Below are 27,710 nucleotides of genomic sequence, written 5' to 3' on the forward strand. Positions count from 1 at the left end.
TAAGAAGCAATGCAGTGGTGTGATGGCTGCTGCCCTTGCCCCCAGCAAGCAGAATATTGTTGGTAGGATGGGGACTGAGGGGGGCACAGAAACAGCCTGAGTTTGTTACCTTCTTGTAGCCAGTGCTTCTGGTTTAATTGTACTGCATAACCGGTGGAGCTGATGCATCAGGATGCAGTGCTAAGCTTTCTCAGACTTACCACAGTTTGAAATGCTGCTGATTTCTGTTCCTGCCTGGCTTTTGGGATCTTCACCGTTTGCAAGGGACCAACAATTTGCTTAGTCTATGAAGTCTGTAAAATGTTTGATCTCTGCAGAAGTAAGCAGAATGGTAAAGTGGAAAATTAATGTAGTTTTTGATTGAAAACTTACCTCCTTGCTTGCATCTACAGTATTGGTAGTTTATCTTGCTCCAGAAATGAACATTACCTTGACCAGTCCACATGGATTTACTCTAGTGCATGCAGATCAGATTTGGAGGTGGCTGTTGCTGGTGACATCCAAGACCAGTTCCAGATGCACACAAAAACGGATTTGCCCTGTTGGCTCCAGTGGCAGTGTGAACCACAGAGCTGTGCTTCAGATATGGCGTGTGCCCAGCTTTGCCCTTAGAGCGACTGGGTGTCAGTCTGAGAGGTAAGTGGCTGTGCAGAGCAAATGTGTTGATGACATCCAGAGTGTTTCAAATAGTCGAACCTCAGTGGTGTCTGCACCCCACTGCTGCAATTCAGAGACATGGATTTTGTGCAGACTCAGTGCTGCAGTCAAACTGCCTTGCACAGGTACCACTGGCAGGCAGCTGTGACCCTACAGACTTTCACAAAGGTTAAGAATGAGTTCTCATGAAGGTGTAATTCAGCTCCAGGAGTTGCAGTCGAGTCTCCTTGACTGCAGAATAAAGCTTTTTACTTTATGATAATATGAGCAAAATAAATATGAGCATAATAAATATGAGCAAAATAAAGCTTTTTACTGCTCATTTACTTGTTTCTGAAAGAAAAAGAGCCAGTGTGAGCCGTATACATCAGAGTCAACAGGTAGGCATGTAGAATAGAAGGCTTGTTTTAATGTGTTTCAGGCCAAGGTTTTAGAGACATTTGGGCAGACAGCTTATAAGTGAGGTGTATGCTAGGTTGGGACAATGCTTATGCTTAGCTCTACTGCATCACGTAAAGGCGTGCTTTATGTCCTGCAAAGCCTGAGTAACAGATCAGGCAAGGAGCCAGTGGCCAAAGTTTCAGTAAGCACCTGTTGCTCTGATAGTGACTGATCCACAACTGAAGTGTAGAAATGCTTATAGCCAGTGGTGATAGCCTGGAATTTTGAGTCTGAACCTACACCTAAACCAGGACAAATTCTCTTATGACCTATGAGGAGAAGAGTCACAAGTAGACACTAGTGACTAGGCTGCGCGGAGGGATCTGCATGACACCCAGTTAACAGCATGCATCTGAAACGGGAGGGTTAGGCTGGTTGTTAGGAAAAGGTTCTTCACTGAGAGCACGGTTGGGCACTGGGACAGGCTCCCCAGGGCAGTGGTCACAGCGCTGAGCCTGTGGACAATGCTCTCGGGCACGGTTTTATTTATTTGTTTGTGTTTTTTTTTTTTATGTGGTCCTGTGCAGAACCAGGAGTTGGACTCCGTGATCCTTGTGTGTTCCTTCCAACTCAGGATATTCTATGATTCTATCTCCTTGCATTTGAGGTAGATGAAGAAACACTTTTTGGACTGTTCATATATCTTATTCAGAAGTTTTCTGCCTGTGGATTTATGATAATGCTAAAAGAGGCAGTGACAATGAACACTAAAGCCATACAAGAAATATTTAAGAGACTCCTCTAGAAGGCTGCAAAAGAGAAAAGCAGGATTAGACAGGAACATGCTGATAAAATCTGACAGGAGATGCATCATCAAGTAAACACTGAGGAGAAGGGAAAAAGATGATGGGAACCCTCAGGGGTCAGTCACAAAAATGAAATGCAGAAGCTTGTAAGAGACAGCTGACAGAGCTGTGCTGGTAGGAGCAAGCTAGGACAAGAATCATAGTTTTTCCTCTGTGCCATTTGCTTTTTCCAGAAGGTAGGAGTTAACCTCAGTTGATTTTAGAAAACAAGAAAAACTGTCTAGAGCTCAATTAGACATTCTCTCTTATTCCGGGAAATAAGGAAAGTTTTCAAGTCACTGAGAAAGCAGAGGAGGAAATTTCCTGTTAACACGAGCACTTTAAAAAATAAAAAATTTTTCTGTTATGTTCCTTCTTACCCTTAAGGAAATAGAGGATGGGAAACATCCTGAGCTGTGAAATGAGTTGTACACTGCAGCCCCTAAATCATCTTTTTCCTCACCTTCTGTGCTTTAGGCTATTTAGTCTAATTAGGAGCTTTGTGAGTGGCTGAAGAAGGGTGAGGGTAATGAAGCACCTTATCCTTACTCAAGCAAATCTCGTCCTCTCCAGCCTCCCACTCCACCATGGGTGAATGGCTAATCCTGAAAATGAAGCTGGTTTGAGTTTGAAAAATAGATCCATTTCTTGTTCTAAATGATTTATCACTTTTTACAGAAATATAATGTTTTTTTATGAACTTGAAAGGCTGGTCGTACTTCTGGAGTGAATTTGTGTTTCTCACTTTGCTTGATTTCCTGGTCTTTATGCATGGCCATCCTAGCATTTGGAGTGTCCTATACTTGCATATGGTCTTATTGAATCTAACAGAAGACTGAAGTTTCAGCTATTTTGAGTGACATGGCTACTTAGGGTCCTTTCCCCCCTCCTGCTAATAAGTTTTACCTGGATTTGACTTTGTACTATGAGAAGTTTCATTGTCCAAAGAACAGTTAATTGCAATAGTTTTGCAAACCACATGAAGTCTTCACCCTGCTGGGTTTGAATTGAATGTGGAATTACCCAAGCTCAATTTACTTTTTGAAAAGCACTGAACAGTTTCTTATGGAATGCTATTTCGTAATAAACCTCAGGTTAGATGTTCTGATTCCAGTTGCTGCAGCAGATGTTTTGTGCAGAGATGTGCTCTCTTTCAGTGTGTGTAGAATTGTCTAATGCTGAAAAATTACTCTGCAAAACACAAATCCCTAGCACAGTGTTGGAATGACAGAATATCTATCAGGCTAACTTTAATACTCAGTAATGTTGCCCTGCAGGTTTTGTTGATCTGCGGGGAAAATCACTCCTGTCTTATTTTCCTCCTGCAGTGGCATATTGAAACTTTTAGCACAGAAAAATCTAGGTTGGAAGAGACCTCTGGTGGTCATCTGCTCTAACCTCCTGCTCAAAGCATGTTCAGCTAGATCAGGTAAGTATTTTTGTCTGTCTAATTGAAATTTCCCATGTCTCAACTTGAGTCTGTTGCCTAATGTCCTGTTGTTGTCCACCTCTGAGAAGGGTCTGGCCCAGTTTCTCAATGCCCTCTGACTAACTTAGACCTCAGAGGCATCTGCAGTCACCTTTGAGCCTTCTCTTCTCCAGGCTGAACAAACCCAGTTCCCTCAGCCTCTTGTGAGGACACCAAACCCAGATGTGGTACCACAGACGCCATCTCACCAGCACTGAATAGAGAAGTAATGCTTCTCTTGATATGCGAGCTACACTCCTGTTAATTCAGGCCACTGCGTGGTTGGCTTTCTTTACCCCAAGGGCATGCTGGTGACTCGTGTTGGTGGGGGCACCCTCAGGTCCTTTCCTGCCGAGCAGTCAGCTGGGTTCCTATCAGCTGAATTCTCCAGCTTGTCACGGTCCTGAATAGCAGGATTGGCAAGCAAAGACTGAGGAAAGGGTGAGAGGGCTTGTGATGGCCTCGCCTGGTGGGCAGTGATACTGGATTTAATGGTGGGAGCATCTTTGTAAGCGTGAGTGGTTCATCTTGGGAACAGTGATGAGAGAATCCCCTAAGTAAGAAAAGATGCTGGGTGAAATCAAAAGATGTGTTAGAAAAATGTATTCTGTACTAACGCATTTTGTATCCACAGGGACATATTGTAGCGCAAGATGTCTGCCCTGAGGTTGATTTCTAACAGAACCTCCCAGCAGGCCATGTCTAACTCTGATTACACCTGGGAGTACGAGTACTACGAGTATGGGCCGGTGTCGTTTGAAGGCCTGAAGGCCCATAAATGTAAGTTCACTACAGACGTATTTTATTTCAGCTGAGCTTCCCCATCTTATTCACTGCCCTTCAGTTATAGCTGATTATTGTACAGAAGTCTCTCTGAACTTTCTGATTTCTCAACAATTAGTTATTAGCCTCTTTACTGAATTATTATAATTGTTTCTTTTTCTGTCTTTTTGTCGGCTGTTTTCATTATGTGTAGGAGCACCATGGATTTCTTGAGTGTAGTAGGAATTTCTCAGTACTAAGGAATAGCAGACTACTAAGAACTGTTTATAACAGCAGGTGCAGCCCCTGCTGCTTCTGGTGCCTACTTGCTGCAATCCATGTTCTGTTCTTGTTCCCAGTAATGTGAAAAGGGCATTGGTGGGCAGCCTTACTGCTTTTGTTTTTCTTTCATAAAAATGTGTAAAGCTTTCAAGAGACTTGAAAGAAGAATTTTCTTTTTTGAAGAAACTTTTATCATTAGGATTTTCTTCCTAGAATGCTTGTGTTAATGTAGTATTGTAATAATGCTGGAGCTGTTTAATTACAGTACAAGTAGAAAGTGGAGGATAGAGATCAGAGAGATGAAAATTATCTCCAAGAGGAGATTTAGCTAGGACAAACTAGTGCAACCAGGCCAATATTTATTGGACAATAAGTTTGGTTACAGTAACTTTGACTTCTAGATTTTTTTTTTTTTTTTTTGGGGGGGGAGGAGGAGGGTGAAGGAGAGACAGGGGAAGTTTTTTTTTTTTTTTTTTTTTCCTTTAAGCTCCTTTTTTTCCTTTTAAAAAAAAAAAAGGAACAAATGAACTCAAAACTCTGGGATGTGTTCTGCAAGCATTTTTCCAAAGAGAAGCAAGTCGTCTCATCCCACTGTTTTACAGCTTAATATTCTGTGCAAATGTTTAAGCACCAGTCTTTGAAGTAGCGGGACAGGGTCCCCATCCAGTACTGGGGTGTTGGTCCAGGGTGGGATCCATGCTTCCTTCCTCATTCATTGTGATGAGGATTTGGACTGGGAAGGAGGAGGCTTGCAGTGGCAATCAGTAGCCCAGGAAAGCTGATCTGCTTTGCTTCTTGCTTCGGGAGGCTTTGGGGAGGCACTGGGAGAATCAGAAGAACTCACAGACGTTCTTACAACTTCTAAAAGACAAAAGCTAGACCAGAAGCTACTGTTTGGCCTGAATTGTACTTTTTCTTTCTTTCTTTATTTTTTTTTTAACAGAAGTCTGCTGATTATTCTCTGTGTTTTTACAAATGTTAGGTACTTGAAAAATGTAGGTTAGTTTTTATCATGTTTCCAATTTATATTCCTTTTTTCCACTTAATCAGAGACCAAACCTGATTACAGAGATCACTGATTAGGAAGATGAGCTGCCGTGTGTGTACTCACCATCTTCTTAGCTCTGTGTGTCAGTGTGATGGGAGAACAAATATAAATGATAGTTACCTCTGAACTGCTGGAGGTCTAGTGGTAAAACGAATCTCAGATTGCCGTTGAGCTGCTTGCCATGCTGGGTATGGCAGCTTGGCTTTGCTGTCTGGCTGTGCTGCTCGTAGAGCAGGAGGGCTCAGGACGACACTTGTTAGTGAATGGGACAGAGGAAACACCACCTCTCAGGTGGAGCTTGCTGTATCTGTGAAAGAGAGGGGCTAATAGCAGTACTGAATCAGTTACTTAGGAAGTCCCTTCTCCTTTTGTGTTTTATCCCACTTTTTAACTGATAGATTGGAGTTGCCTCTCTTTACTATAGTGTTACTGCATTTTCAGTGGGTTGATTTTAATCTAGTAAAGGAACAGTCTATGTCTTTTGCATATGCGATGATATTTCAATAAATACCTTGTTCTAGGTAACTCCAGCTGAGTTGGGCCTATTGAGGATTGTGGAGGCAACATGGTCAAACGTTTAGTCACTGCAATCTGAATGTGTGAGAGAAGGTTATGTTAGGGCTACATTGTCATGGAGACCTTGAATACTTGACAAGTCCTCACTTTATTTGCTGGCTCTCTTTCTTTTTTTTTTTTTTTTTAGCCATGTAAGAAATGTTAAACCCTTTTTTTTTTTTTTTTTATTTGCACAGATGTATGCAGACTGATTTTCAGCTTTTGTTAACAAAGAATTTTAAATTCTGTAGAGTCAAGCATCATAAACGGTGAGGTTGGGGCTTTGTAGATGTGCTCCCACTTGGAAGTACTCCATCTTCCTCAGCTTTGCTATTCGAAGATTTTTGTAGTAAAGATAGAATCAAAATCAGTGATAAAAGAACTGATGTGAAAGCAATGAGGCTCTGCTTTGGTGATCTGGTTTACAATGTAAAGTTAAAATGGTGCTGTTGGCTTGTCTGTATGTTGTACAGGGAGCTGTAAGGAAAGCAAAGGAATAAACATCCTGAACTGTTGATGGGGAGGTGTGAGGTGCAGGGAGAAAGTGTCTGTGGTGCCACTCCGTGTGGAATCACAGAATCACAGAATTTTCTAGGTTGGAAGAGACCTCAAGGTCATCGAGTCCAACCTCTGACCTAACGCTAACAGTCCCCACTAAACCATTTCCCTAAGCTCTACATCTGAACGTCTTTTGAAGACTTCCAGGGATGGTGACTCCACCACTTCCCTGGGCAGCCTGTTCCAGTGCCTCACAACCCTTTCAGTGAAGAAGTTCTTCCTAACATCTAACCTAAAACTCCCCTGGCTCAACTTAAGCCCATTCCCCCTCGTCCTGTCACCAGGCACGTGGGGGAACAGACCAACCCCCACCTCGCTACAGCCTCCCTTGAGGTACCTGTAGAGAGCAATAAGGTCGCCCCTGAGCCTCCTCTTCTCCAGGCTGAACAAGCCCAGCTCCCTCAGCCGCTCCTCGTAGGACTTGTTCTCCAGGCCCCTCACCAGCTTCATCGCCCTTCTCTGCACCCGCTCAAGCACCTCGATGTCCTTCTTGTAGCGAGGGGCCCAAAACACCTGCTCATATGGTTAGAGTACTGAAAAACAGAAGTGGCTGAGAAGGGTCCATCTTATTACTCTGCACTGAGAACAGGAAGGACCTTTATGGTACAACAGTCTTGGAATGCTGGTAGATAAATGTATATAAATTCCACCAAAGTCCAGAAATGAGTCTACAAGAGAAGAATCCAGTCCAACTGGAGAGGGCATGTACGTCTGTATTTTAACTTATGTTAAAAACTTAGGGTGGATTCCAGTTCAGGTGATGCAGGCTGGCAGCAGCACACTGCCAGCTGTAAAACATCTGTCCCCTCTTAAACTTAGAGGTGATTTCTTTGAATTTCTGATGTACCAAGGTATTTCACCCAATGTGAGGGAGCGCTGTGTTGGACTATAAGGTAAGATGAATTCTACAAGAGAAAGTCGGAGGCCGATTTGGATTTAGTGTTGATTTAGTTACAGTCAAATGGAGATTCCTAACAATTCAGCATACCAGAAAAAGAAATTCAGAAGCCTGTTCTCTGAAAGTAGAGAAAAAGTTACGTAAAGTGATTTGTAGAGAAAAATGCTTAAAAAACAATCTAATTCACAGAAATTATTTAATTAAAAAATAGTAAACAAACAAACAAAAACAAACAAACAAACAAAAAAAGGGTGTTGGTGAGAAGAGGGGCTGTTTAAATGCCAAATGATCTTTCAAATATGAAAAAATCTGTTTCAAAAGCTGAAAGCACGTTCTGCCTGAGCAGAAGTGAAGGCAGAAACTAGAAATCAGAAAATCCAGAAAAGTAGGCACCAGATGTTTTATAAATTAAAAGTTTCTAAAGTAAATAGACAAAGATAACCAGGAGTTATCTGTGACTGGCAGAGATACAAACAATTTTTTGTGCATTTGGAACAGAAGAAGCCTTGGTAACATCAGAGAGAGGTAAAATAGGTAGGACTGTTAAGAGGATTATGAATTAGTGTTAGGAAGGCTGATACTAAAAGTTAGAAAGGTGATGGGATGCTTTCCTAATCTATTTGGAACTTGGCTGGTATTGTAAATGTAGTCTTAGCATTTATTTTGAATGCAAGTAGTTTGACGTGCCATTTATGTTGAATAAATGTTTAGAAATTAATAGGTTTGGATAATTTGCACTTAAATGAGTGAGACTGAAATGAAATACTAAAGAGATTTCTGGCCTGCTGCTTTAATTTTAAAGAAACCCAAAGAACGTCATTGATGCAGCAGAGGGTTAGAAGTGTCAACAGCCACAGTGAAGCAAGATGTAGCTTTATGCTCAGTAGGCGTAGGAGTTCTCTTCCAGGGGGCAAAACACCAAACAAACCCTGAGGAAGGCTTGCTAATCATGAATTATGGGAGCACACAATACCAGCAGATGTGATTTTTGTGGGAAGTAGTAATTTGTCAATAAAGAAAAGTCAAGATTGTCTGATATATTCATTTTTTCAACTTGATCAATATGATCTATGCATGTATTTCTAAAGCATCCTATTTGATCATATTTTGTTCTGCTCACCAATGCAGTTGGTTAAGTGGTGAATTGCTTAATGGGGATATTTCTTTTCAGATCAAATTTGCAGGTACTGCAAAGTCTAAGATGATAAATAACCATGAACTATCTTGTATTAATAAGGTGAAATGCCTGATGAATCTTGAAACACCGAGTACAGGCTATACATACAGAGTGATTCTGAAAATAATTTAGGGCTCACAACGCACAGAATTGCAAAAATAAACTCTTACCAGTACGCTTGAAGCTAAAAGGAATATTCCAAGCTTTGGAAAGTGTACAGAGCGTCAGTAAGGGGTGATTTTTTCCCCCATTTTCTACTCATCATGAAGACCTATACTTGATCTACCTTTGGTTATTTTAAAGGATGTTGAGGAGAGATGGAAAAAACTGGCAGTGAGAGACTTGAAACTTAACCTCCTTAGTTTACCAGAAAATGGGATTAAGGAGTGACTTGATTATGATCGAGTATTTTTACAGGGAGAAAATGTCGAGTTGCAGCAGGCACTTATTCTTCACACAGAAAGAGCAAATGGTTACAGTTGATTTCTAGTTTCCAGATCTGCCTTTAAGGTGGAAGATGTTTCACAGTGGGAGTGTGATGAACCACTGGGGCCAAGTACCAGGCAGGAGGGCCAGTTCCTTGTTTTCTGGTGTACTTAGTCAGTCCCATAGGAGACTGAGTGTTTGAGGTACTGGTAAATGTTTTGCACTGTTCCAGCTGGATTGGCTCAGATGGCTTGTCGAGGAGCTCTGCGTTCACTGGGGATCGCTGAGGTTTGGAGGTAGCTGTGGGACAAGAGCTTGTCGTGCCTGAGACTTTCCTTTGGCTTGTCTGTGTGTTAATTTTATTGAACTTTTACAGTGCAAGTGTTGAATATTTGCATAAACTAAAAATAAACAACTGCAAGGACAGGTGAAAAACCACCTGCAGACTGCAGGTCCTGGCCCAAGTCATGTTTTGGCTTGGTGCTCTGTAGTTCTGGGCTGTGGTTACCAATTGTTTGGAACTGCTTGTCCCACTTGTACCACTGAAAGACAGCTAAATCTTCCTAAGCCTGTCGTGCCAAAGAGATGTCAAAACCTGGAACCCCAGTGGTGTCAGGCAGAAATCATTCAAAGTAGCAGGAATTCTGTGCTATATAGGGACAGAGTTTTTTTCTGAAAATCAAATAATCCTGTTATCTGAGTTCTAGTGTTGAATTATTTCCAAAGCAGTGCTTGGATGTGGGCCAGGCATAACAAAAGAAGCTGCTTCTAGTTCAATAGCAGAGAATTCAGTCCCTTCCTGCTTTCAGCTTGTTTCTGGTTTGTCTGGATGTGAGCAAAATTTGCGCTAGAAATGAGAGGTTCAGTGTCAGCTTTCAATTCAAAAATAAAAATAAATCTTATCATTCTTCCCATTTTGCCAACCAGGAATAAGATGCAAAGTTTTTGGGGATCTGTAGTCTCATACTGTATGTGGAAGGGAACTTTCTGCAAATGCAGGTGAAATACTGATCATATTATTTTCTCTTTTTCACCAGATTCCATTGTGATTGGATTTTGGGTTGGTCTTGCAGTTTTTGTCATCTTCATGTTCTTTGTCCTGACTCTGCTGACGAAGACTGGAGCGCCACATCAAGAGTGAGTCCAAAAACTGCAATAACAAATGCAGCCTTGGTGGCCTGTGTGGTGTCCTGCAGCCCACAAATGACAGGTGACAGTGCTGATGTTGCACTGGCTCAGAATATTATTTTTTTGTTTTGTACTCCATTCTTAGGAAAGGCTGTTGGGTGTCTTTAAAATATTTCTTTTGTTCCAAGTGTTTGAAAAAGGCACAAGTATTGACAGGGTAGATACAAATTAAATACAATGCAGGTACTGACTTAAGAATGTTGAAGCATGGAGGGTTTTACATGTTTGCATCTAAGTCCAAAACGTAGATGTTGGTAATATTTGCAAGATCTTCTCTTAACCCTGTAGCTCACCGAGCCTCCAGGTGTCTTAGTTTCTGCTGAAAAATTGCAGTAGATGGGGAAGTCCCGATCAGCTCCTTACTTCTTAGCACTAGAGTCCTCTTAATCACAAATAAAGCCTTTCTCCACCTCCTTCTGGCTGATCTGTATGTGCACACCATGCCTTGGCTCAACCACTTATCTGCAAGTCTGACACTTAATGCAGTTGTGCAGCACGCAGGCTATCAGTGTCCCTCTGAGAAAGTCTGAGCCCGCATCTCCTCCCACGTTTGCTTGTCATCAAGAAGAAATCAAAAGGCTCTCTGGAGGGTGAGAAGGCTCGCAGGCAGGTAGCAGTGATGAGGAGCTGATTGTGAAAGGCAATTGTCTGCCGTTAACGCTTCCTGACGCAGCCTGCCTGTCTCTGCCTCCAAGGGCCCTGTGCTGGTTACTCGTATGAAGGCTGCATCTGACAGCTTGTAATAGCTTCTCTCCAGAGGCAGGCGCGTGTTAGGGAGGACCTGCGGGTACGGAGAACTCCTGGCTCTGCTCCTATGTTTTTGCTTCTCTGAGAAGGAAGCAAGCAGGAGAAGGAAGCAAGCAGAAGAATTCAGCTTCCCGGAACTGACTTGCTGAATTTCATAGCTGGGATTTTTGCCTCCCTTACGTATTGTCAAAACAAAACAAACAGAAAAGCCATGCTCTGCTCCCAAATATATTTAAAATCTTTGCAAATACTGGTGTGCTGTCTCTTTTCTCTGGGGATCTTTTTTCTTTGCTTAGCATCCAGGTCTGTACATATGTGAGTAATACAAGGTGGGGGAGGAAGTGATGAAGTCAAATACGTGACAATGAGAATTTTACATGGATATTTGTCAAAATGTTTGTGTGCTTGTAAAAGTGTACATTGAAGTAGCAGAGGGCTGCTTGATATATCTCACTGCATTTCTGCTTTCTTCATCAATATTCTTGGAACAGGCTGTCTAGAGAGTTTGTGAAACCTCCGTCTTTGGTCAACTTCCATGTCCAGATAAGGCCTCGAGCAACCTGACCTGAATTCACACCTGGTCTTGCCTTGATCAGGGCATTGGACTAGGGACCTCCAAGGGTCCCTTCCATCCTAAATCTAAATATAGTTTTTTCTTCAGTTGTTGAACACAGCCTAGACATTTCCTTTCTGTACCTACTTTAAAATTCCTTGGCAGCTGTGAGAGCTGTATGCTTGTATATTTGTCCACTTATTTCATATGCTGAGTTGGTGCCTTTAACAAATCTACACTTGTTTTTTGAGATCTGATAACTTAATGTGTACAGTACTGGAAAAACAACATCCAGAGATACGCTAAGGGCAGCAAATACTATTGATGTATCTTATTTTTGCTGCGTATATATAAAAACTGGAGAACATAAACACCTACTTGCAAAAACAGTGTAGACTGTGGATTTATTTTGCCTGCATTTTGTCTTTACAGCTCACTGGATTCTTCATGACTCATAGTTTCATTAGTGGGCTATCTTGCAGCCGTCCTTTAGAAATAGATGTTAATGGGATCCCTAAGTCTTGGGAGAAAGCCATCCTGGTTGATGGACGTGTCTCTGACTTCAGGAAGTCATTCTGGCTGTTCTTTAAAGTACCATTAACGCGAGAGAGAAGTGTAACTGGGTTCGGATGGATGGATCCAAAGTAGAATGCTCTGATTTTTCTAGTAATAAGCTTTTCTTGGCTCAATATAAAGGGGTATGATAGCATGTTCTTTTTAAAACTGTACAAGATGTTCAGGTTTGGGTACATCCTCAGCCCAAGAGGAGAGGTTCAGGACGTGGATGAGGAGGCAGAAATGCAATTAGTAAAGGAAATACCTCTTGCACTTTTCTTTTGTTCACTTGTATTAGTAGGTGTAGAACATTAGCTTGTCCAAAAAGAGGTTAATTATTTTTTCCATATTTCTGCCTGAAATTTTCTGAAATTTCTGCCTTACTCTTCTTTGTCACTCAGAAGACATTACCCTGTGTTTCTTCATGCTTTTAAAAAAAAGTCCTTAAAACATGTTTATCTAACAAATGTGCAAGTCTGCTCATGTAACCAGTCTGGCCCTTGTGATTACAAGGCTTCATGGAGGTATCGAGGCAGGGTTGCTTAAGCTACAGAGGAATCTGAAGTGACAGTCCTAAGTCAGTGGAAGGGTATACTGCAAACCAGTCTGTACCCTGACGGTACACTTGAATTTGTTGGGCAGAGGCCAGAGCTCAGTGCTGCAACCAGAACCCAGTACCACTGGCTAGAAAGATCCCAGAAGGGAGCCTAGTTTCCCTGCATTAGTTCCCTGGTGACTACTTGTTTGAGTGGTTTTCTTTAAGTGTGATGCTCGAGGTGTCTCATGTTCTCTATCCTGCTCTTAATGGCAGCTTCTGGGACTTGGAATCCTCTTGGCCCAAATACGGCAATAGGAGTAGGTTGTGATCTCTGCCGTGGCTCTCCAAATAAAGAACTGGGATTTCTGAAACTGCTTGTCTTGTTTTATCAGTCTTCTGGAAAGATGTACACTGAGGCATGCTTGGGTACTGTAGTGGGCAAGACTATAAAAGTTTTTAGTCTAGTTTAAGTCTTCCCCAAAATACAGCAAGGTAGTGTTCATGAATTTCAGAATCTGACAATATGAGTGTATGCTAGATCATGTGCTCCCTGTTCAGAACAGGATCGTTCTCTGTAATAAGTCCTCAAAAACTTGGCTGTTGTAAAATTTCTCTGCATCTTCTGTTCCTCCATTTAAAACTTGATTCCTAGGCTTACAATGTTTATTCTTAATGTGCTTGCCAGCTCCACTCTGTGCAACAAAACCATACAGGAACTCATTTTGCAAAACCCTATACGCAGCTCAGTGGGTGCTTTCAGCTGCATTACAAATATGTTAATGTCAGTCACCTGTTCTGAAGGTTATCGTGGCATTATTCCAGTCTGTTTCGATCGATGATCCTTGTGGGTCCCTTCTGACTCAGGATATTTGGTGATTGGGTGTTTGCCTCCTGCTGTGCATCCAGTAGATCATCATTTAGCTAATCCTGTGTCTTGCATCGGTTTAAACATTAAACTTCTGCATGCTTCACTTTGAAATGCAGAATGAGCCAATATTGTTTTGACAAACTAGAGGACTGGTTTGATTTGAAGGCCAGTGTAACTGACTTTGTTAGGCTCTAATTCTTGTATAATGTCATAAAAGTAAATTAGCACTTGAAAATCGGGGATTTCTAGGATTAACTGTTGTCTGGGTCGAGCTTTTCTCACCTTCAGCTGTTTGTGGCTCCTGCACAGATCTGTGTAGACTGGAGCTGTTCTGAGCTAACACTTACAGAAAGCTCCAAGAGAAATGTCAAGATGTCTTTCCTTCCTGGTCTATGTTTCTGATTCTTTAAGCCTTCCAGTCTTTATAGTAGTCTGTTTAAATTTGGAAATCCGAATGACATTGACCGAGGTCAATACAAATGACGGTTTGATGTCTGGACAACCAACCACCCAATTACTCCTTTAGTGACAGCAGCGTTACCTAATGTCTCTCAAAGGTTTTCACTATTGAAGATTTTTCTCAAAGCATTCTATGAAACTTTTTTTTTTTTTTTTTTTTTTGAACTTGCCTACTGCTTGTTAGCTACCTAAGAGGAAATTCTGTAGGCTCATTCAGTGAGCTGAACTGGTTATTAAAATATACTGCTTGCTATAAGTGCCATTAAAGAACATGGGTGTTGATAACTTACTCCCATGGAAAATTACCACTACAAATTGAGACTTGAAATAGCTTCAGCAGAAAATAAATAGTGCTGGCCTTTTAAGTCCCTTGTAGATAAGCTATAGGGTTTCCTTTCTTCCTGATCGTAATGGCTGCTCAATCTTGATTTGATGGTGAGAATACCAATAATTCTACTTTCGTGCTCTCACTTGTTTTTTTTTCTTATTTTCCCTAGCAATGCAGAACCTTCCGAAAAAAGATTCCGGATGAATAGCTTTGTGGCAGATTTTGGAAGACCTTTAGAATCGGAGAGAGTCTTTTCTCGTCAGATAGCTGAAGAATCCCGGTCACTTTTCCATTTCTGCATTAATGAAGTGGAACGCTTAGACAAAGCAAAACCAAATCAGAAAGGTCCAGGTCTGGAAAGTAATATCCACTTTCAGGAAGTTCCCAGGAGCAGTGGAACATTTGAGGAGGACCTGAATTGTCTTACAAAATTTAATATTCCTAACTTTGTGAACACTGAGCAGAACTCTTCCCTAGGTGAGGATGATCTCCTTATCTCAGAGCCGCCTATCATTTTAGAAAGCAAATCCGTCATGCAATCTTCCCATCGGATCCTTGACTGAAAATTTTTACTTTAAGGTAAAAAAAAAAAAAAAAAAAAACCTGGTGTTGTCCAGTTGGAAGCCCTTCTCATCCTTCTGTTTTTTTTTTTTTTTTTTTTTTTTTTTTTTCGGTAGAAGGTATTTCAGGCCCCTGCTTTTTTTTTTTCTTTTTAAAATTGTATGTAGGAATGGCTGTGCTTACGGAACAGTTTAGATGAGAAGTAAAACACTGAATGCCTTACTCCAATGCCTTCTGTCATCTAGGCCTTTTGTCCAGTATTGGGTTTGCTCCCTGTTGGTTTTGTTTGTTTTTTGTTCAGTTTGGTTTTAAATGACTGTTTATGTCCAACTTCTGAAGATACCATGACTTGTGGGGACTGTGAAGGCCAGAACCTGGCTTTGGGAGGTGTATGAGAACTCCTCAGCCAAGGAAAGTGTGAACTCAAACTACAGCTGAAGCAAGGAATAAGCAGGCAGCCGCTGGGGAGATTCTGCAGCTTCTGCCGCTCCCCAAAAGGACTTCTGAAACAGCAGCACGATGGATACCTGCGTGGCATTAATTTGTACTTCTAATGCCTAACTGCTTTTAGGTGCAGGTGAGACCCATTTTACAAGCTTCCAGAGGGAATACCTTGTATATTAAATGGTTCTGTTACTGTGTTTACAAACTGTTGCCACCACCTGCTGCCTGGTAGAAGCGAATTGGTGCCTGTAGTTATGGTACTTCAGAGCCACATTCTGTTGGCCTTGGAATTAGTATCCAACACACATTAATTTGTTTTTTGTTGTTGATGTGAACTGCCAGTTGGGTAATGCAGAATTCAGTAGCTAGATCACAGGAAACCAGATGAAAAATATTCTTTTGCCAACAGAGTTAAAGTACCACTACCACTTTGTATGTAATTCATGCTTTGCTTATCAGCTGAACCTTCCTGTGCTTTCCAGCTCTAGAAACTGCCCTTTTTGGACCAGACAGCCAGTGAAGGGCTTAGGAGGCTTTAAGTTGTTCTGAGGCAGCCAGCTCCAGAAGCATAGCTGAGCTGTACTTGCTCCATCTTTCTGTACTTGGTTGGGATGGTGGTGTAACCACAACTATTCCCCAGGTAAGGGTTTTTTAAGAAAACAAGTAGGTGTAATTTCAATCTTTGTTTCATTTTTAGAGAAGAATTAAGGTTCTGAACCTTAGTTGTTGTTTTTTTTTTTTTTTTTTTTTTGGTCAGCTTTCTTGAAGAGATGGTTAGCTAGTGGCTGAATGGTTTTAGAGCAAGCGTGTGGAGGGCAGAAGAACCAGGTTTGCTGGATTTTGAGTTAACAGTGCTTTGTAGGAAGCTCTTCACGTGTATCAAAGTAGGGGGCTCAAGATCCCAGCTTAACTGGATTATTTTTTCTTTTGAAAGTAACCTGCTTTGTATACAACATGGTTTTGTCCAAATGAACGTGTAGCAGTGGCCTGCTGATATAATCTTCTGAGATGCAAATTCTGATGAATTCATTCTTTTCCTTTCAAATGACAAATAGGGGAAAAAAGCAACGAATGGGTTATGCATTTAAAGAATATAGGAAGAGGAAGAAACCTGTCTCTTCATCTCCCTTGCCTTTATTGCAAACCACTGACACCTACATTTCCTGATTTCAAATGTAATTTCTTGCACCTTTTCCTTGCACATTAAGTAGGGGTTAAAAGCATGGGCTATTTCAAACTGGCAGATTATCGTTGAAAATACTTCCCAAGAAAAGCCTGAAGTGAAGTCTGTATTAAACGAGTGCAGCTGTGTAGATTGCCACAGAGGTGTCTCGTATCTTACAGTGCAGGAATGGCCTCCTGTCACTGTGAGTACTTAACCATGAGTACAGAGGCTGTAGCTTTTGTGGGCTTCCATTTCTTTTTTTTCCTTCCCAGATTAGTTCCTGTCCCTTTCCTTAGCGTTGGTACTGCATATGTCCAGAAAGCACCAGGAACTGGAAGTGTCTCTGTCAATAGATCTTTTTGACAGCACAAATAGACAAAAATCTATATAGCTGTCTCTCACAGCTGTTCTTAAATAAGTGTTCTCCAGTGATGTCAGAAAGTTTGCAGAGTATAGTTCTTTCAATCCCACGTTTTAAAATACAGTTTTGGAAAGGACTAAAACTTTCATTGTAGCCTGTATACGTGTAAACGTGCCTTGCCAAAATCACCTTAGCTAGGGCAATCAACCATCTTGCTCTGCAGAAAAAACCTAGGTGGTTCCAGAGTGTAATTCCTCTTTGCTCAACTGTTCAAGCTGAGTGGAAAAGGGCTGTGCTGTGAATGTGGTAGCTGCTTCCTGCTGAGGGAGCTCAGGCATCTCACCTGTCTAATGGGAAGTTTTTGTCTGAGCTCAAGCTCAAATGTGATAGAATAGTGGTCCTGCTAGCAAGGTCTGCTGCTTCTAAATGTGGCTTTTATAACTTTTTTCTGGACGAGTGAGCTGCTTGCAGCGAAATTTGATCTTTTCTTCCCCCCTTTGCCAATCTTGAAAACAAATTGCTGCTTAAGTGGGGAAAACCTGTGCAAAAGAAATTATCCATTTCTTCTGCTATTGAGAAACGAAGCTTATTTTGAAAGCTAGATACCAAAATCATGAAGGCTGGGCTCTAGAAAAAGAAAAGCTTGCTATTCACTGTGGTCTAAGCTTTTCTTCCCCCACCTTAAATCTTCAAGCTTTTTGTTTAGGAGCATAATTGTTGCTTTTGGGGAGACGGGAAAAGTGTTCATGTGTATGGAAGATGGTGACACTTAATTCCTAGATGACAGGCATTTAATAAAATGACCAAGGGCTAATACCAACTGGGCATGCTACACATTTGAATTGCATTCTTAGTGTCCTTTGGAAGCATGTATTAATCCTGTAAGAGTAATTAAACATTTTGATCCTGCTTCTGTTCTTCATCGTGTCTCCTTTCTGTTTTAACCATGCCCTTCAAGCTCCTTTTGACAGGTAAACAACCATACAGCCTGCACTTTGCGCAGCTCTGATGTGGCTTGAGAAACACTGTGGCAACCATGCGGTTCAGCCTTGTGCTCTGCTTGTGCATTAGAACAGTCAAAGGCAAATACAGAAACTTTTTGTAGTCTTCAAAAGCAATTATTTTAAAACTGGTCTTATTTTCTTTTTCTTTCTTAAGAACTAATAGACATGATGATTTGTCTCATGAGAAAAGGGACTGGTATAATAATCAACTTTATATGTGTTCTTTTTTTTTTTTTTAAAGAAAAGTGCATTCTTCCCCAGAAAGCCAGCATCAGGCAAAGTAAATGAAAAGTGTTTTGACCAGGGTAATTGTTCAAAAGGAATACTTGGAACTTAATGGTCTTCCCATCTTCATGTCTGAAAATGGAATTATTGAAAGCTTTCTAACTGCTTGGGCTGACCATTTTATAGCCTATTCTCAAAATTTACTGTAAGTACAGCACCTGTGATAGACTTAACTTCATGGGGATAATTGCATATGTTTGTTAGCCTAAGTATGTATTGTGTAACAACTCTTACTAGGGCAAGTTATGTATTCCAGTTTTCAAAAGTAAATATTTTTTCTGTGTATAAACAAGTTTTAGTTATGTACCTTTAAAAAAAAAAATAACAGTGAAATCAGGAGACATCTGCTGATAGAGAAAAGAAGGAGGAAGGTAAAACCATGAATTTCTCTACTGAAATCTAATGATGTACTGTCTGCGAGGCTAAAAGGCAAAGTAAGTGATGTGAACATCATTTAAAATATTTAGCATTTATACATCTGAGCTGCAGCTCCTGAACTCTTTAATACTGACGCTTTTGTCATTCTGTGAGGAAAAGAACCCCATACAACCATTTACAAGCCCGTGGCAAAGAAGGAATTAAACTGTGCTCTTCTTATACTCACTCCTGTCCTTCTGGCAATGACAGATGATAAAGCCAGGTCACCTGGAGCCATGGTGATCCCTGAAGTCATGCTATAGCCTCAGGGACTGACAGCCAAGGACAGCACAGAGCCTTTCACCATGCATTATTCCAGCAAGAGTTGGAGGCTTGTGCTCTCTTGATTTTGGACAATAGGAATACAGTTAACAGTGTGTAAAGCTAAACATTACAATTCACATTTAACAGACAGCTGTTCAGAGTCCAGGCAAAATTGGAGTAAAGCAAAATTTGAATATTTAGTGGTAATGGGAGTCTGGTTTTTATTCTTTTTCCAGTATAGGTTAAAGATGAGAGAGGGGCAGAGTTGAAAATGTATTATGTACTATCAAATAAAGTCTTCATCCATGACAATAACCTATTTAATTTGTTACATGAGTAATTTTGGTGTGTTTCAGAGAACTTGAAAGAGAACAGTGCTTGTGTGTCTGCCACCTCTGCTGTGACTCTTCTGCACATGCTGTTCTCCTTTATCAAACCAGCTGTCTTATCTATAATCTAGGTCACTGAGTCACCAAAGCCAGCTGCCTGCTTGATTTCCTCATGGTAAATGCCTTACAAATTTAAAGACAAGCTTCAGTGAATGCACAAATACATAAATGCCTATGAGAACTTAGTATAAATCATATTCTGTCTTACAGTAAAGGTAAAAATTGACTGAAGGAGAACTTAATGTGAAATTTAGTTCAAACAGTTTAAAAGACACAGCATTTGCTGGGATTCCAATACAAGAATTTTAAAAGGTACGTGAATGAACTGCACAAATGCTTAAGATAATTCTCTCTACAGCCTGGAGTGAAGTAGTCACTGCTCCAAGACTGTCTGAACTTAAAAAGCAATTGGACCGAGCACTTAGTCACATGGTCTAAACTTTTGGTTAGACCTGTGCAGTGTCAGGAGTTGGACTTGATGATCGTTGTGGGTCCCTTCCAACTCAGGATATTCTATGATTCTATATACACCTGATATTTTATATAGAAGTAGTGTTGTATTTACACATCTTATGAATATAGACCAGTACTTCATTATTTGGGGAGAAAACTGAAGCTGAAAAACAGCTTAATATACTAACTCTGGTTGTTTCATATTCATCCTTGACTTTTTTTTAAAAAAATATATATGTGCATATGTTTTAGATTTGTGTGTACTCAAACATCTTGCACTGTTACTTGACACTTGTAAATAGCTGCCTGTGCCTACGTGGTGCAAGTGGTACTATTTTGAGCTTTATGCACTGTTGCATGCTTGTATAAGCCAAAATGCGTGCTTACCACTGGTCCCTAATGAAGTGTGACATATAAATACATACACACAGCTCTGAACAATATCATTTTTGATTTGAAGCTTAGCTTCACAAGGCAAAATCAATAACAAAATACAGTGTAGAATGAACACAATTACAGGAGAGGACCTCAGGCGTACATTCTAGCTTTTAGCTTGTCTTTGCTCTAAGTATCTTTGATTGAGCTAGAACCTCAGAGTATGACCTACATAATTCTTAAGGAGTTAATTGTCACATTGTCAGACTAGTAATTGACTGATTTTATTGTTCAGAAACCTATTCTTCCAGCCACTAAATATCTACCTTCAATTTTCTTTACTATATTTTCATTTTCTTCTACTTTTTCTACCCTCTTACCAAGATAAGAGTTTGTTTTTTTCCAGATGACAGGTGTAACAGCTGTTTTCTTCCCCCCTTCCCATTTCCTTCTGGAGCAGGGCAGCCCACGTTACATAACAGTGATGCAGAAGGAAGGCCTCCTACGCTAGCCCCTATCTTACAGGGGTAAGTACACTTAGGTGCGTGCACGTTAACAGGATAGGAGGTGTGGTGGTATCTGTAACATTCAGCTTCTTACCTGCTGTGTTGTCCACCACTTCAGCAGAATGGCAACGGAAAGTGGCTGCCCTGCTCCTCAAGCATTTAAAAACTTGAAAGGGATCTTAAAGAAATCAGAAAGTTTTATAGGTTAGAGAGGGAGACGCAAAATGGTGGAAGAGAAGTCCATGCCCTACTGTATGGTAGCTATTGGTAACACTATACAGTAAAAATACAGGCATTAAGGATATTCAGGAATGTTCAATAGCATCTGAAAAGGTTACATGGAATTTTTCAATAGAATAACCTCAAAGTTCCTCACATTTTAAAAAAATAGTGCATGACCTTTATTACTAACAAAACATAACATACACTTGGACTGCAGTGTAGCTTAATGCTCTCCCTTTGAAGCAGCAAGATTTCAGGTAAGATCAATGTAATTAAATGCACAAGCATTATATCAATGATTTCCCATAACATTTCCTACATATGTATGTAACTGAACACTGTAAGGTGATTACACAAGCAGAATTCTATCTGATCATGTCTTCCAACAGTTATCTGTTATGCTGAATCCACTGGAATTAGGTGCTGGAATAACAACGCCTTGTTTCTGCAGTTCTCGTAAAACATCTAAAATTGAATCCAATTCCACTCGAAATTTCTCCAGTTCTTGATTCTTCTGTTGTGCAAGTTTTCTCCACTTCTCAGCTTCGTGGGTTTGCCTTGCTTCAGTGATGTGTTGTGTTGCCTGCAAATTACAAGCAAGTCAGCATTGTGATTTTCTAGTCAAATATTCAGTTACCACTGCTCCTTTGCAAAAATATACCACTTCATTTTATTTGATGCTTAGTCTCAAAGCCCAGTGCTGATGTTAAGTGGGAACAAGTTGTTCCAAACGTTACAAAAAATTGTTCTCATGGCAATATACTGCCTTTAGATATTTGCACTGATGACAGAAGGGTAGAAGCCATCACTGACTAATGAGCCTCAGGAGAATTTGACTTAGCCTCTCCAAAGCAGCAATTAAAAGTTTGAATATATTAGACAAAATTGATCACATAATGTAGAGCCCTTTGTAATCAAAATGAGCTTTTTGAATTGCCATTTAAATGTGTTAATTAAAGAACACCGCAGCAGAAACAAACAAAATCTGAATTACATATTCTGTGCTACTGCTGTGCTTTTCAAAGCCAGCGGTTATATGAATTATCAGCAAATATCACTGACTAGGGTCTGAAGCTGCCGCAGATACACAGTTGAATTAGTTTTCACATGAATCCATGGCATAATCCTATTGGATTACCCAACATAAAGTGTCACAGGAAATCAGAAAGTAACCACCACTATTAAGCTCTAATAGATTCTTAAAAGAAATCTCTATCACTTAAAGGACATTTGTAGTTTGGTACCAAGGACAAGCCGTTACTGCCTTGTTCAGCAATCAGTTTTTCCATACATTGTTCGGTTCAGGTTTGTTATCGTTTGTTCTGAGGACTGTTTGGCTCCCCACTGCATGTGATTAAGGGTACAAAACTAGAACAAATAAAACCTAAAGCTTCATGCATAGCAAAGCTAATAACAGCAGAAAAGATGAAATTGCTTATTACGTAGTATCATTTCTGTGTTTTGTTGTTGTTTCTGTTTTTTTAAATAATACATTTAAAAACATTTCAGTAAATATTATGGGTCATGTAAGGATTTCAGAAGAGATGGATCACAAACTAGACAGCAGCTGGTATTTTGCAGAAATGATAGGAAGTTATCACAGCATACAAAAGCAAATGAATAGCGTAAAAAAGTAATTGCATTACAGTTGCCTTAGTATGACAGAATGCAAACAAAAAGAGTCATTAGTGGTGGTAGAGTTTGTTTTTAATCTACAGGCTTGTTTTATGCACAGTTCTTTTTTTGGAATTAAAGATCTGTTGTAGAAATGTGTGAGAAAAGTCTTCTACCATGAACAATTCTGTACCTAACTGGGAATTCCTTGAGATCTGGTTCAAAACTGTAGAACAAACTCCACAAGCTATGAACTGCTACAGGTTTGATTGTTTTCTAGTCCAACTGTCCTTTGGTTTTACTTAATTACATGAAGTCAAAGTTAAAACAATAAATAAAACACTCAAACATTGAAACGATGGAAGTGTTGAAAAATTTATATGGACTAGGAAACAGTCTCCAGCTGATAGCAGCTCCCCATATAGAGAGATCAGGTTAGAGGCTATGATATAAAATCTAAAATCAACAACAAAAAGCAAAACTGTTTTGCCCATTCAGGTGATACAAATGTCAGACACAAGGAGCTGTGTCAAAGACCCAACTGTCAAACAAACATTAGGCAATTATACAGAATTTTTAGTGTGTACACGATAAAGGTTTTTTTTTGTTGTTTAGGGTAGTAAATGTAGTCGACAGCTGCAAGATGTTTCTCTGCCTGCTTTTATATGCAGCTTTCCTGAAGGGGACTTCTAGGACTAGAAAGTAAAATTAAGAGTTTAGTCGAGGAATATATCACAGCTTAATAAACTAAATTACAAACTCTTGTCACATATTCAATGGCCAGCTTTCACGGTGTAATTGAAGCAAGGGATTGCTGACTAGCACCACATTCATTGTATCAGCAGGCCAAACCATGGCTGTATCAAAAAATATTTGCCCCCATCTCCAATATGGGGTAAATGAGCCTGTGCACATACCATAACGTTACAGTTCTAACAATAAATTGCCCTTGAGCAGTAAATGCAGAATATGCTGTGGTGTACCTTTTGAAGTTCTTGTTCTCTTTCTGCATATCTGGTCTCTATATGCTTGATTTTCTTTTCCAGACACAAGAAGTGCTTCATTTCGGGACTCTGGCTCTCCTTTGCCTCTCTAAGTTCTTCCAACAATTTAGCCACCTAAAATTTCAGATAACTGATGAAGATTTCATACAGTACTTAACACTGATAACAACAGATGCCTTGCAAAGTGTATTTGTGTTGTTTAATGACTATTTAAAAGCTGTAGAAGGGGAGACTTAGAAGAGAAATATCTCCTTTATTTGAAAGCTTGAATAGCGGCTCAGGGATTTTATCTTTTGTTTGTGTGAAGTGGCCTAAAGATAAGGAAGTCTAGTCCTTTTTTGATAAATCCAATCCTGTTTGTAATGAGTCATAAAATGATTATTCACAGTCAATTTTTATACTTCTAAGCATACTAAAAAATTAATAGATAATATGATTAAAAACTTTCTCACACTCTGTTCTCCTCATACACACTGGATAAAGATCACATATAAAATGCATCAGTTAAACTCATTTCTCAGGAATAGATTAAGAAAAAACATGCTGCTAACACACATGATCAAACCCCTTTGGTCTAATAACTGGCAGGTCAAATCAGCTCAACCGATGACTTGCAATTGATTTTCCAAAGCCTCCAGAAATTTAGGTATGTTTTCTTATAAAGCTCTATTGCTTTATTCTCATTTTTTTCCTCTTTCAACTTGATATTTTTTCTTTTAACATACTAAGTTTTTTTGTTCACTTTCTTAATGTCTAATGAGTAAATTAAAGTGAAAGCTTTACATAGTCTTTTATCACAACCCTCAAGTCCCCTTATCCAATATCCCAGCACTAACCCTCTTCAAAAAAAAATATATATATATATTCTCAGATATAATTGATGTAGGAGATACTGATAAAAATACTGTTTCTAAGGCTTATTTGACTATATATTACTTGAGGTATTTCATTACAAGGATGAAAAAGAAAATTTTGTAAGGTACACGGAATCCAAATTTACATATACCTCTTTTTGTAGGAGTTCCTCTCGCATTTGTGAAACCAGAAGGGCTTCCTGATGTCTCTGGTGTTCACTGATTTGTTCTTGGAGATGTTTTATTAATATCTACAAAAAAAAAGATAGTTATCACTAACAAATTCTTATGACAACATATGAAAACCTATACAGGAAAAACACACCAGAAATATAATAAGTGTTGTAGTACTGCAGTTACAAGCAATGCATATATTAAAAGCTACTACTGATTCTAAAATTACCCAAATTGTTACACAGCACACATGTACATATATAGTATGCAAAAACAACTTTCATCTTCAGTTTCCTTCCCTCAGTTAAAATATCGAGAGAGAATCTGAATCCTTTAGTGCTTCCTACCTTCATACTGTAGGCATTTTCTCCCCAAATTTTATTGCACAAATATAATTGGAGATCTAGATCCTCTTGGACAATACTCACTCCGCTATCTGCTTCACATCATAAGTGACCCAGAAGGTGCCTGGAGAGCATCAGTGACAACTTCTTGACCCGGGTGAGAGAGGACCTAATTAGAAGAGATCCTCTGCTGAGCATCAAACTCACAAGGAAGGACTCACTGGGGATGTGAAGGTCAAATACAACCTTGGCTGCAATGGCCATGAGATGGTGGAATTCAGAATCCACCAGGGAATGGCAAAAAGCAAGGTAACAGTCCTGGACTTCACGAGAGCAGGCTTTGGCCTCTGAAGGGATGTGCTCGGATGAGTCTAAAGGATTGGGCCATGGAGGGAAGGGGGGCCCAAGAAAACCAATTGATAGTCAAGGATCCTCCTCCAGGCTTGAGGACAGTCTACCCCAACAAGCAGCAAGTCAAATGCCAGAAGGTCTGCATGGACAAACAAGTAGCTCCTTGCCTAACTCAATGCAAAAAGGAAGCACACAGGAGGTGGAAGCAGGGATTGGTGACTTTGGAGGAATATGGAGGCATTATCCAAGTATGCAGAGAGGTGAACAAGTCAGTCTAAGCCCACCTGGAATTGAAACTGGTGAGAGGAACAAAGGCAAAGAGCTTCGCTAAGTATGTAAGCGGCAAACAGAAGGCTAGCGAATGTGCGTTCCTGCTGCTGAACAGGGCAGGCACCCTAGTGATACAGAACAGGGAAAGGCTGAGGTACTGAGTGACTTTTTGCCTTTGTCTTTCCTAGTGAGACTAGCCTTCAGGAATGCAAGGCTCCAGAGACCAGGGGGGCAAGTCTGAAGCAAGGAAGATGTACGCTTGGTGGAAGAGGATCAGGTTAGAGAATACGCAAACTGGACATACAGGAATCCATGGACCCGGATGGGTTGCTACCATGAGTGCTGAGTGTAAACATCACTCCTTCCTTCAAAAGAGCAAGAAGGAAGTCTCAGGGAACTACAGGCCAGTCAGCCTCTCAACTTGATCCCTGGGAAGGTGACGGAGCAACTAATCCTGCAAACCATTTGCAAGCACATTAAAAACAAGAAAGTGATTGCTAGTAGTGAGCATGGACTCAAAAATTGGAAGCCATGCTTGACCAACCCAATAATGCTCTATGATGAAACAACTAGCTTGAGGGGAGAACTGTGGATATTGTCTACCTTGACTTCAGTATGGCTTTCAACACTTCCTCCTATAATACTATCATAGAAAAGCTGATGAAATAAGTGCTGGATGAACAGATAGTGAGGTAGATGGAAAACTGACTGAATGGCTAGGCCCAGAGGGCAGTAATTAGTGGAATCAAGCCTAGTTGGAGACCAGTAACTAAGGAGTACCTCCGGGATCAATAGTGGGTCCAATCCTGCTCAACATCTTCATCAATTACCTGGACGGTGGAACAGAGTGTATTTTCCTCAAGATTTCTGATGGGACATAGAACTGGGAATGGCTGATGGCTATGCTGTCACTGAGTGACCTGGCCAAGAGGACCCTCCATGAAGGAACATGCACAGTCCTGTCTGCAGGAGAGGAACAACCCCAGGCACCAGTTCATGCTGGGGGCTGATCAGCTGGAAAGCAGCTTTTCAAAAAAAAAAAACAACATGGGGGTCCTGGTGGACACCAAGTTAAATAAAACACTAATGATATCCTGGAGGGCATTAGGAGGAGTGTTGCGAGTAAGTCAATGGAGGTGATCCTCTCTCTACTCAGCACTGGTAAAGCCACACCTGGAATGTTGTATCCAGCTGTGGGCTCCCCACTGCAAGAGAGACCTGGACAGACTAAAGAGAGTCCTGCAAAGGGCAACTAAAGATGATGAAGGAACTGCAGCATTTTTGTAATAAGGAAAAGCTGAGAGCTGGGACTGTTCAGCCTGGAGAAGAGGAGGTTCAGAGCATCTTATCAATGTATATAAACACCTGAAGGGAAGGTGTGCAGAAGAGAGAGCCAGGCTCTGGCACAACAGTGCGCAGTAGCAGGACAAGAAGCAGTGGCCACAACCTCAAAGACAGGAGGTTCCCTTTAAGTGTCAAGGAAGGCTTCTTTAGTGTGCAGGTGACCGAGCACTGGTACAGGGTGCCCAGAGAGGTGGTGGAATCTCCATCCTTGGAGATCTTCAAAAGTCACCTGGACATAGCCTTGGCAACCTGCCCTGGGTGTCCCTGCTTGAGCAGGTGGTTGGACCAGATGACTTCCAGAAGTCCCTTCCAGCCTCTGCCATTTTGATTCTCTGAATACAGTAGCACAGGCCCATTTCTGAAACAATACATCCTACTTAAAAGGAAAATAAAAGTTACAGATACTTGTTGAAATCATTTGTTTCCAGATTGCTACGTGTCTATGAATGTATCTACTGTATCTCACCTCTTGCGTTGAAATTCTGCTGTTAAGTTCAGCTACTTTGGAAGCAGAATGTTCCTTTGCGTACTGGCAAAGGATGTTCTCTACTTCTCTCTGATGGGAAGCTTTTAGAGATGCAATGTATTCTGCTGTGTCTTCCTGTATCCTGGACAGGAGAAGAACATAACATGTAGTAAAGCAGCAAGACGGTTCTTCAAAAATGCAGTGAATTTTCTCATTTGAACACAAAATATGAAAAAAAGTGTTAGAGGTAGCACATCTTAGATATTTCATAATACTTTGCAAGAGACATGACCACCAGTACTTCCACCACTTTGGAGAAATGAGTGGGTGGGAATCCTACAATGTTGGAGATGTGTTCCATTTAACGAGAGGCAGCTAGAATACTGAAAACTCAGCCAAACCACCTTTTTAGGCTCCTCTTATAAAAATCAAGGTAGAGAAAATAGATGCTGTTAAATCACAATTTAGCTGTGCTATTTCACGTATTTATTTTAGAATAAAATGGGTTGCTATCTGAATGTACTTACTACCTCTGTGTTGAATATGAAGG

The 27,710-nt window shown here is 40.5% G+C and overlaps 2 protein-coding genes across 2 annotated transcripts in view; one reads left to right on the forward strand and one right to left on the reverse strand.

Moving 5' to 3' along the window:
• Nucleotides 1–4,004: 4,004 nt before the first annotated feature.
• Nucleotides 4,005–14,856, forward strand: MRAP2 (melanocortin 2 receptor accessory protein 2; the record flags this gene model as incomplete). Its single annotated transcript, XM_084284160.1, has 3 exons — nt 4,005–4,131; nt 10,095–10,194; nt 14,463–14,856. The coding sequence occupies 3 exons, from the start codon at nt 4,005–4,007 to the stop codon at nt 14,854–14,856; spliced, it is 621 nt and encodes a 206-aa protein (XP_084140286.1).
• A 6,230-nt stretch (nt 14,857–21,086) lies between these two features.
• CEP162 (centrosomal protein 162) overlaps nt 21,087–27,710 on the reverse strand; it is a 39,707-nt gene continuing 33,083 nt past the window's right edge. Inside the window, exons 23-26 of the mRNA XM_084285070.1 lie at nt 27,161–27,302; nt 24,364–24,462; nt 23,337–23,471; nt 21,087–21,322 (exon numbers count right to left, since the gene is read on the reverse strand). Coding sequence (XP_084141196.1) covers nt 21,113–21,322; nt 23,337–23,471; nt 24,364–24,462; nt 27,161–27,302 — 586 coding nt within the window. The 3' untranslated portion in view covers nt 21,087–21,112. The remainder of the gene's footprint in view (nt 21,323–23,336; nt 23,472–24,363; nt 24,463–27,160; nt 27,303–27,710) is intronic.

Source organism: Netta rufina, assembly GCF_964035555.1.
Source record: "Netta rufina genome assembly, chromosome: 3".
Taxonomy (NCBI): domain Eukaryota; kingdom Metazoa; phylum Chordata; class Aves; order Anseriformes; family Anatidae; genus Netta; species Netta rufina.